The sequence below is a fragment of the Leucoraja erinacea genome, chromosome 5, assembly GCF_028641065.1.
Source record: "Leucoraja erinacea ecotype New England chromosome 5, Leri_hhj_1, whole genome shotgun sequence".
NCBI lineage: Eukaryota > Metazoa > Chordata > Chondrichthyes > Rajiformes > Rajidae > Leucoraja > Leucoraja erinaceus.
The window spans coordinates 14113399-14123702 of NC_073381.1; the positions used below are offsets into that span (position 1 = coordinate 14113399).

At 38.4% G+C, this 10304-nt stretch overlaps 1 protein-coding gene across 1 annotated transcript; it reads right to left on the reverse strand.

The window, feature by feature from the left end:
* Positions 1 to 4341: 4341 nt before the first annotated feature.
* Positions 4342 to 9453, reverse strand: ptp4a1 (protein tyrosine phosphatase 4A1). Its single transcript, XM_055635048.1, has 5 exons — positions 9313 to 9453; positions 8220 to 8312; positions 7571 to 7701; positions 7014 to 7088; positions 4342 to 5876 (listed from the first exon to the last, which is right to left on the reverse strand). Exons 1-5 carry the CDS (start codon positions 9421 to 9423, stop codon positions 5759 to 5761), a joined length of 528 nt encoding a protein of 175 aa, XP_055491023.1. The 5' UTR covers positions 9424 to 9453; the 3' UTR covers positions 4342 to 5758.
* Between the last annotated feature and the right edge of the window lie 851 nt (positions 9454 to 10304).

Below are 10304 nucleotides of genomic sequence, written 5' to 3' on the forward strand. Positions count from 1 at the left end.
GATTTGATTGCAAGTTTTTTTAATTTCAGGAATACAACCCATTGATGAGTCAAAAATTGTTACCCATTGATAAGTCAAAAATATTAAATGAGGGAATGCTTAACCGCTGAAACAAAGGACATCACCTAACATGTCCTTATACAGGAAACTTGTTATCAGACGCAGTTTGCTCATTGCAATTGCAAATCGCTTGCACAAGGATGCAGGATGCCAAAGGGTTTGTTTTGACCATGGGGATTCTCAACTCTCACCAACTATAGCATTTTAACAGTCCTGATAACGAATATTACATTAATACACAAACTGTCAACACTAAAATTGTATCACCTTGAAATAGATAATTAAGGGGTTAGGAGTTGATGGTGCATTTAGTGAAAAACTAATTTTAATGCTGGGGGACTTGAGCGAGGCAGACACTCAAAATTAGATAGGCATGCTCAGCAAAGATTATGAGGAAGCACCCTTTGACAGCATTTCACAACTCCCCAGTAGAATAAATAATCATGCACCAAGATAATATTCAAGCATGAAGCATAACATTTGTGCATACTTCAAGATTCAAGAGAGTTTATTGTCATGTGCCCCAGATAGGACAATTAAATTCTTGCTTTGCTTCAGCACAACAGAATATAGAAGGCATAAATACAGAACAGATCAGTTTGTCCATATACCATTGTATAAATATACACACATCAATAAATAAAACAGATAAAGTGCAAATAAACAGATAATGGCTATTAATGTTCAGAGTTTTGTTTGAGTTGAGTTCAATAGCCTGATGGCTGTGGGGAAGAAGCTGTTTCTGAACCTGGACGTTGCAGTCTTCAGGCTCCTGTACCTTCTACGTGAAGGTAGCAGGGAGATGAGTGTGTGGCTAGGATGATGTGGGTCCTTGATGATACTGCCAGCCTTTTTGAGGCAGCGACTGCGATAGATCCCCTCGATGGTAGGGAGGTCAGAGCCGATGATGGACTGGGCAGTGTTTACTACATTTTGTAGTCTTTTTCGCTCCTGGGCACTCAAGTTGCCGAACCAAGCCACGATGCAAACGGTCAGCATGCTCTCCACTGTGCACCTGTAGAAGTTAGAGAGAGTCCTCCCTGACATACCGACCCTCCGTAATCGTCTCGGGAAGTAGAGGCGCTGATGTGCTTTCTTTATAATAGCACATTCTTTATAATAAGTAGAAATAAGGAATTACTAGAGTTTACAAAAGAACATGCTAAATACTAGAGTAACTCATGGTTACCTAGCACTTGGGTAACCCACTAACAAATCTAACTATCTAACCTGCATACCCAATTGCATTGCTATCCCTGAATCCACACCAGCAATTACCTTGTGGATCATCTTTATTTAAACAATAATTTGGACCAGGCATAGATTCTAGCCATAGAGCAGTCAGAATTCAGTAATCGACTTTATTGTCATGTGCGCAATTGCATCCATAAATTATATGTAGACAGTGAAAAGAAAAAGATTTAGTGTAAAAATGCACAATTTGAAAAACCGGCCCACAGCAGTGCGAGAAGTGGTCTGTGGTGTTCTTATGCAGAGGCAGAATTAGGTTGTGCAGGTTAGTTCAAGAACTTGATAATTGTAGGAAAGTAGCTGTTCCTGATCCTGGAGATGTGGGTTTTCTGGCTTCTATACCTCCTGCCTGATATGGGAACACTGTTGGTTACCCTTCAACCCATCTTGAATTGGAAATATAATAAAAGGGAACTGCAGATGCTGGTTTATACCAGATAGACACAAAATGCTGAAGTAACTCAGCAGATCGGGCAGTATCTCTGGAATGTCTCCTAACCCGCTGAGTTACCCCAGCATTTTGTCTACCTTTGAATTGGAAATATCATGAAGATAGAACTTCATTACCATACGTCCAGGCGAAGGAGGCATGGGTAATCAATGCTTCCCTTATCTGCAATGCCATTGTCCTATATGAAAATGGCGTTAATATTAAACATTCTCCTATAGAGTATTTGGTGGCAGGTCAAATCTCTTTACACATCTGAAACTAGAGGTGTTGGCATGTGTAAAATCATGAGGATTAGATTGGGTAAATGCTGTCTTTTGAATGCTGAATCAAAACCAAATGACATAGGTTTAAGGCGAGAGGCGAAAGATTTAAAATGAACCAGAGGGGCAACTTTATTTTACAGAAATAGTGGTAGGTGCATGAAATGGGTTGCCAGAGGAGGTAGTTGAGGCAGATATTGTTCTAACATTTAAAAAACATTTGGGTGGTTACAGGGGATGGGATATGATATAGGCAAAATGGAGGCAGGTGGTACTAGTGTTGATGGGGCATGTTGGTCAGCGTAGGCAAGTTGAGCCAAAGGGCCTGTTTCCCTGCTGTATGGCTAGGGCAGACCTTCTTTGTGATTACATGTAGGTGGTGGGGTCAGAATCCCCATCAAAGGGATCTATAGGAGGTGCTAAAATTCATCAAAGATCTACACAACCCTGGTACGCCCTCATTCCATTCATCAGGAAGGAGTCTGAAAATCAAGACCACCAGATCCAATAGCATTTCCCCCAACCATTAGGCTTCTTGAATATTAAGACAGAACTAATCTCAACTATGAACTGTCTTTGGTTACACTAATTACTTATTGTTGGCATGTTGCTACCAGAATTAACCCCTGTATTGTAAGGTAGAAGTATGCACTCCTGAATGTCTCCAATTCACCATCTCTCCAAACAGAATGAAACAGGCTTTGGATTTCAGCAGAAGGCAATTGATACCTCACTGGTCAATTTGTAGGTGATTGGACACATAACATGCTTTATTTTGACTTTGCGGAGAGGATATTCAAGAAGCACAGGATAGAAACAGAATTGACAGGTATCGAACCACCATTTTAAAAATAATGTTTTTTTCAGGGCGAGGCCAGCATTTATTTCTTATTAATTTTCACTATTGAGAAGCTGATGACAAGCAGTCTTTTTAAACCACTGCTATAACAATATAACTGAAGGACTTCTCAATTTCAGAGGGCATTTAAGAGTCAATCACACTGTCATAGGTATCACATTGAAGACTACATCAGGACAGTAGAATTTCTTTCCTGAAGAATGCTAGCAAACTAGATTACTCGGAGAAGTCATTAATTTTGTGGCTGTCATATGGATGATAGTTCAATGTCATGATGCAGCTTTATAGAACTTCCTGGTTAGGCCACATTAGGAGTATTGGGTGCAGTTCTAGTAACCCCATGACAGGAAGGATGTGGACTATTTGGAGAGGTTGCAAAAGATTAACATCTGCTTGCATTAGCTAAGGGGAGCTTGGACAAATGGTGATAGTTTTCTCTGAAGCATCGAGGGTGAGGGGAGATAAACAGAATATTTCGAGAGACTACCTTGGCAATGCCAACCAAGTTAAATTTTGGCCCATAGCCCCCTAAATCCTTCCTACCATCCAGATATCTGTCCAAATAATTTTTTGTTGTTGTTATTGTTATTGTACCCGCCTCAACTACTTCATATGACAGCTTGTTCCATATATCCACAAACCACTGGAAAAGTTGCTCCTCGGGTTCCTATTAAAACTATTTCTTAGTTTCCCCAACCCTGGGAAAAGGACTGCACCCTATCTATTCTCATGATTTAATCCACCACCATAGGTTCACCCCTCGACCTTCAGGGCTCCGAGCAATAAAGTCACAGCATGCCTAATCACTTTGTACAGCTCAAGCCCTAGTCATGGCATAGTTTCCAGCTTAATGGCATCTTTCATACACCAGTGGCACAACAACCGAATACAATGCTCCAAGTGCAGCTCCAGGTTGAACACTTTTTTTTGCAAATGCAATGTCAGCACAATGGTCGAATGCAATATAGTGCAAAAAAGGACACTGGTATACATTTTTCTACCTGCAGTCAAAACCTTATGCATGGAACCCAATCTTTCTTTATATTGCGACTTAAGTGCAGTTTACCTGCAGTATAGCCTCTGCAAAGTTCAATAAATGCATTGAAATGAATTGATCAGGGAGAGTATCGATATGGCTTACATGTTGATGCTGTTCTCTGGAGGGCCCTCTGACAACTGTGGTAATCTCCTATACACCAAATGGCTTGTGCAACCGTTGCCAAATGAAAACCTAAATATCATGCAAGTTTCCAAATTCAGAACATAATTGATCTCTTCTGAAAGTATCAACATTGTTCAATTTACCAGAACATTGCATGCAAAGAATCTCATACTTCAGACTTTGTCTTTTAACTTCAGCATTTAAACTATTAAAATTTCACCTGCATAATCTTTTTTTTTTGGACATAAAATAAATGGATTTATAAAACTAAAAGTAAAAAAAGCAGCAATCACAAACATTTGCTTTTTTCTCCACTTTATTTCAGATGACAAGCTCTCGCACTAGATTTTAAACAAGCTGGTGAATGCTGGCAAATTATTTCTCCCACAGAACTATACCACACGCTCCCAAGACAGTATAAATATGGTTCATCTAACATTAATACAACATTGCATCAAATTACATAATTAATTGATCGTATCCAAGTATTAACTTATGCAATCAAAAGGCATACAAAATGTTACAGACATCATAGCCTGCAGAAACTCAAAAATTATGCTTCTGACAAGTTGGTAAATTTCCAATATTACATCAAGAAAGATTACAAGTTTCAGAAAGTTACTGTACAATATGAATTTAGCTACAACAAAGCATTTCTACCTTAAAAAAAATTACTCTCCACGTAATGGGCAAACCCCAGTGTAAATTTTCTGCACAAAATGCAACATACTATTAGCCTGACCCCCCCCCCCCTCAAATCTTTGTCTCAGGCTCTCCCTTTAGATCAATTGTGGAGTGACAGTAAGGCCTTATTTTTAAAACTAAACCCGTGTGCTACTATATACGATGAGCAATGCAATGTGCAGTCTAGTGAACCAAAATGCCCTTTGGTACACTGGAGACCAATGTGACAAAAGAAGGGATTGAATCAATGGTATGTCACATGATTCTCAACTAAAATACAATTTAAGCCTTTTTGAAAATACAATATACATTAGAAGAGAGCATTCAAATGTACTTGTCTTGACTTCAGTTAATGATATATATTTTTTAAAGTAACCATGGAATATGTTGTGCATTAACCAGATCTAGTGCGACTGTGGGAGGGCTTGTAAAAACTGTTGAAATGTATAGTGAGCAGCCAACATGGTTAAATCTTTTAACGCTAGTGTGCAAGACACTCAACCAAAGGAGCTGTGCACAAGATTCTTGAGCATTGCCACATTCAGGCAAACTTTCAATGAGATATTAAAAAGCTAACAGTTATTTAGCGATGCATGAAATGACTCAAGAGAGGAAGCAGGGTGGGAAGAGGGGAGATGTTTAAAAGGTTCCAAGTTTTTTTTTTTTACAGACATGTGGAACACAGTAAGTAAAAAAGTGGCAGCAATTTGATGCTTAATTTAGCCATTCTACATCTTTGCATCTGTAAACAGCGATGCACATGCCGTAGTCTAGACGCTCAAACCAATTGTGGCGGAACTTTCTTATTCTAGTTCAGAAACATACAGCAGCAACTTTTTAGCTCAACAAAAGTAGATCTGAAGGCAAGAATCTCAGGGTTGAAAACAAAACACCACCTCATCTCTCAACTCTTAAGGAAGCACCAGTTGACATTACAAAGCACATCTAAACATTTTACGTTCCTCTGCTGAATTAGCCAAACTGGCCATCTCCAATGCCTTCACATGAATTAAGTGATCAATCTTCCGATATTATTGGATGCAGCAATTATTTCGATGACCATTGGAATCCTTGAACCGTAGACGCATCTTGGAACGGTATTTCTCCAAGTACAGGAGCTGCTTACTATTAAAGGCCCCATGTCGTTTTCTATAATATAAAACACAAGGTTTGAATGTACTCCCATGCAAGCTGTATCTTCCCAGTCACCATTCAGTAACTTTCCCAAAGCAGAATCCTTCAAAATCATTTATCTGCATTCCTCACGAATATTAGCCATGTCATTTGGTTACTTCAGTTTTTTTAAATAATCCCATTGGTTAAAAAAAATGTTTTAAACATTGTTGGACAATTCAGCCCAATATTAATTTACTGAAATGGTTAATTGGGAGCATGTGGGGTGCCTGCCAATTCAAAATGTTCAAGGAATAAGGTTCCCGTCAAGATGGAACAGTTGTCTATTGGTCATAATTTTGATGCTAATGCTTAAATCTAGTTAAATATTTGGAAAGGGTATAGGAGAAAAATACATCTAAAGTCAGCATTGAGGCAATGTTTCAGGCCAAGGGAATTGAGGCTTCAAAGAGGTAAAAGGCACCTGCATTTATAACCACAAAAATTAAATACAGAGTCAAAGTAACACTACATTGGTAAGATAAGAGGTAAAATGGGCAAGAAGAGAATGGGGAACTTATGATATTTATGGTTTAACTTATTTGTGCACTGCAAGCAAATAGGAAAATGGTAGATGCCATGACAATCTTCTTTCTCTCAAAGGAAATTTTAGCACAAGCTAGTAATTTTCTAACAAACATCTGAAATTAGTTTAAAAAAAACAGGCTGTTGCACATGTAAAGCAATGTTTATGAAGTCGGATTTCCAATTTACTTTAAGGCATGAAAATGTGTTTTCCAGTATGAGTAAAACTAGGTGTTGGAATAACTCAGCTGGTCAGGCAGTATCTGTGGTGGGAACGGATAGGCGATGCCCCAACCCGAAAAGATGGCTTATCCATTCCCTGCCCGAGTTACTCCAGCACTGAGTTTTGCTCAAGATTCCAGCATCTGCAGTTCCGTGTGAAATAGAGATAAACTAAATACATATGAGATTGCAATTATTTCACCCAAAATAACTGTCAGTTGTGTCTTTTAGCTAACGTTGAGCTCCAAGACATTAAAACTGAATCCAACCAAAACATTTCTTCAATACCTTACTTGAGCAGAAGTAATTTCATATCAGCACATAGTACACCTGATTATTTTGAAGGACAATACAAACTTCACTTACTGTCGAATGAACTGAACTGCATCTTCGTACTTCATTCCACATTCAATAAGCGCCAAGGCCACCAGAACTGGAGCTCTGTTTAAAAAAATTGTTTCATTCACTCCCAGTCACTTCACAAAAGGTAATTGTATCCATCATGTTCCACAATCAATTTTTGGCTGTATGAGGCCTGGAGACATGGTGCCCAAAGGAGTTCTAATTGCAACCACTGACCCTTTTTGATGCTTTATTCACACAGTATATAAAAATACGGATGTTAGAAATCACACATATTATTTGAGCCCCTAGCTAATCCGCAGCAACCCTTAACATGCAGAATTGTAAACATTAATCTTCAACCCCACTAGTGCTGGTTATAAACATTCAAGCTACAACCGCCTCAATTTAATCACATAGAAGATTTCTCGAGAGCAGTTAATTCCTACTAGTACATTCTACATAAATGGAGAATAGAGGGATAACTAGTCTAAATTTAGTTTTTCTATACTAGAGTGCCAATTTTAAAGCCATGATGCAAGGACATGTATTAACGTTGAGAATGTCAGAATAATACGCACCGTCCAAGTCCTGCCACACAATGGACAGCAACACAGCAGCCAGGCTCTTCTCGGAACTTAACTCTCAAAAGACTAAGCCAATCATCCACAATCTGATTGGAAGGTGGAGCACCATCATCAAATGGCCAGTCCTGTTAAAAAGACAATTCCTATTATGTTTTTAATTAGCAAATTTGGTAAGTTTAGATCACAACCATTTTCAATAGAACAGCGTGTGAAATATTTTTTAGTTTAGAGCATTTTTTTGCACTCAGGCATCCATTGAGCGAAAACCAAGGAATATGCACAATAGAGCAATCTTTGTAATAACCCTAGGGATTAAGAGTCCAGTGAGAAGTTTGCAACCAAATTAGGCTAGGTACACAATTTAGCATTCATGTAGAAACAAAGTCATGTCAATACAATCTTAAGCTGCCTTAACTTATATTAGGTAGAATCAAGTGCAACTACGAGACAGTTAGGAAACTTACAAACCATACTGATCGATCACTCAACTTGGGATAGCCACTGCTAGCCAAACAAAACAGGATGCTGTTTGCAGTGCCACATCTGCTAAACAATTTGTGCAACATTCCAGATCAGCATTGCCTATTTGTACTTGATTTATCAGATAGAAATTACAATTTAAGCCAAAATCAATTTTACTCACCAAAAACTGAATGCCTTCTTTTTCAACTGGAGATGTATCATAAGTTGCTTCACATACTCTAACAACTGTGGTAACACTGTATTTCTTCAATTCCTGAAAAATCATTTAGTATGGTAAAAAAACATGACAAGAGTTGAAAGCAGCCAGCACACAATATTATATTTCTTATATCCAAAATGTTATGGTTAAAAAGCATATACTAGATTTTGGTCGATTCAAAGAAATTTACTTTCAGATTTCAATATGTGTTACTTAATGAGCATTTGTTCCTGTGTGCAAAGGCTCCACAACACTAATGCAAAACTAAATGACACACAATATGAAGACTATTTCTTGCATCTTTTTAATTAATCAAGCTCTTGCTTTGAAAAATATACAAAGGCGGTCGTGGGAAGAAAACCTCAACCAAATTTGGAATTTTTAGTACAAATTAGCAAGCCGAATCAGACATGGCCAGCAAAGGCTCGAAGGGCCAGATGGCCTCCTCCTGCACCTATTTTCTATAACTATAGCTCAACTACAGCATAGAAATATATGGATCTGATTTATATCGCTATTAACCACGTGAACCACAATGTATTCTTCCACCAACTTTGCAGCTGTTTCAGTACCAAGCCTCGCAATATAATGCAACCAACCAAAAGCAGTATCCTGTAGGTGAATAAGGATCAACCACCAAGAGAATCATTACATGATCCCGTTACCCCAGAGGAACTCAGTGGGTCAGGCAACATCTAAGGAGGCCAGACAGCCAGTGTTTTGGGTTAGGATCCTTCTTCAGACTCATTACATGATCCTGTTACCCCCATAATTAAAGACTGAATGGTGCAACGAAATCTCTTTAGGTAAAACCCCAAGACCATATTTAATGATCAGATGGTCTCCGCAGATTGTACTTCAAAATTTTATTACATGGCTAAAAGTACATTTCCACATAGGAAATCAAGACATTGCAATATTTCTGAAATAGTTTCCAGTATTGAAGCAGTAGGAAGGGGGCAACTCCAAGGAATTATGACTTCATCTAATTCTGAAAACCATCTGCATACTAAATAAATATTAAATGCACAAATCCTTCAAAATGGACTCTCACCTCTATGAACTTATTTACGGTTGCATTGGTAGGGTTGTGTGTGATCAGGAATCTCATGTTTTTGTAGGTGATTTCCACAGGTGCTGGGCGATTCATTCGAGCCATTTTCATATAAAATTTGCACAAATCTTAAAAAGTGAAAAACTATTGGGCAAAAAAGGTGAAACTAAAAGGTTCAGTTTTGTCAAATTCCACTGTCAATGGAGTGCTTACACTTTCAAAAGCTTTTGATGAAGCTCTTGACAAGCCACAAATCTTCAATCCAGTAATACTGTGACCAACAAAATAAAAACAGCCCACTTGGTTACCCCATCCAGATGCAGTCTCCGAAGAATCTTCCTCTAACTCCCAGCTGCGAGTAATCTGCTCTTGAGGGGGTTTATTAAGTGGAATAGCAGTAGATTTCTACAGTTCACTTGTCTGCATAGACGTCGTGCTGTGCCTGGCAGTAGTCTCCACTGCCCTTCAGAAACTCCATAAATGTGTGACCTAGAACACCACAGAACTGCTGCAAGAGGAACAAAAAAGGCATTAGATAGAACATTTTTCAGAACTTGCACATCTTTCCTATCTTAAATGAAACTTACTCAGCAAAATTATATGCAGCCTTATAAAAAGCCAAATCCTCAAATGTATACACACAACTTGCTGCTAAACCCCCGCCCTCCGAGTTCATAAAGACACAAACTCTGGTGTTGATGAGACACCAAACTGATACGATGCTAACAGAACTAAGTGGTACATCAATAAAATGCAGAAATTATAATTTAATAATCCCATTATAAACGTAGTCAATTCACCCAGTGTATCGCCTATTGGGAAAATCAACATTAACGCTACAGGTTTTTACTTGTTCGCCTACCAGTTTCAAAATTCATTACTGCCAGTAATAGTTCACACTTTGACACAGAGCTTCGCAATTAAATAATTAAAAATGCAAGCCCATGAACTAGTCTACTTAAAACACACAAAAAAACTTTGCTTTTACTGTT

What these genes read in the sequence shown, in the direction of transcription:
- ptp4a1 (XM_055635048.1), bottom strand. Translation starts at nt 9,423, where the DNA reads ATGAAAATGGCTCGAATGAATCGCCCAGCACCTGTGGAAATCACCTAC. An exon ending in CCGTAAATAAGTTCATAGAG is followed by an intron (nt 8,313 to 9,312) that starts GTGAGAGTCCAT and finishes ATGATTTTTCAG; the next exon opens with GAATTGAAGAAATACAGTGT. An exon ending in AAGAAGGCATTCAGTTTTTG is followed by an intron (nt 7,702 to 8,219) that starts GTGAGTAAAATT and finishes TCTTTTTAACAG; the next exon opens with GACTGGCCATTTGATGATGG.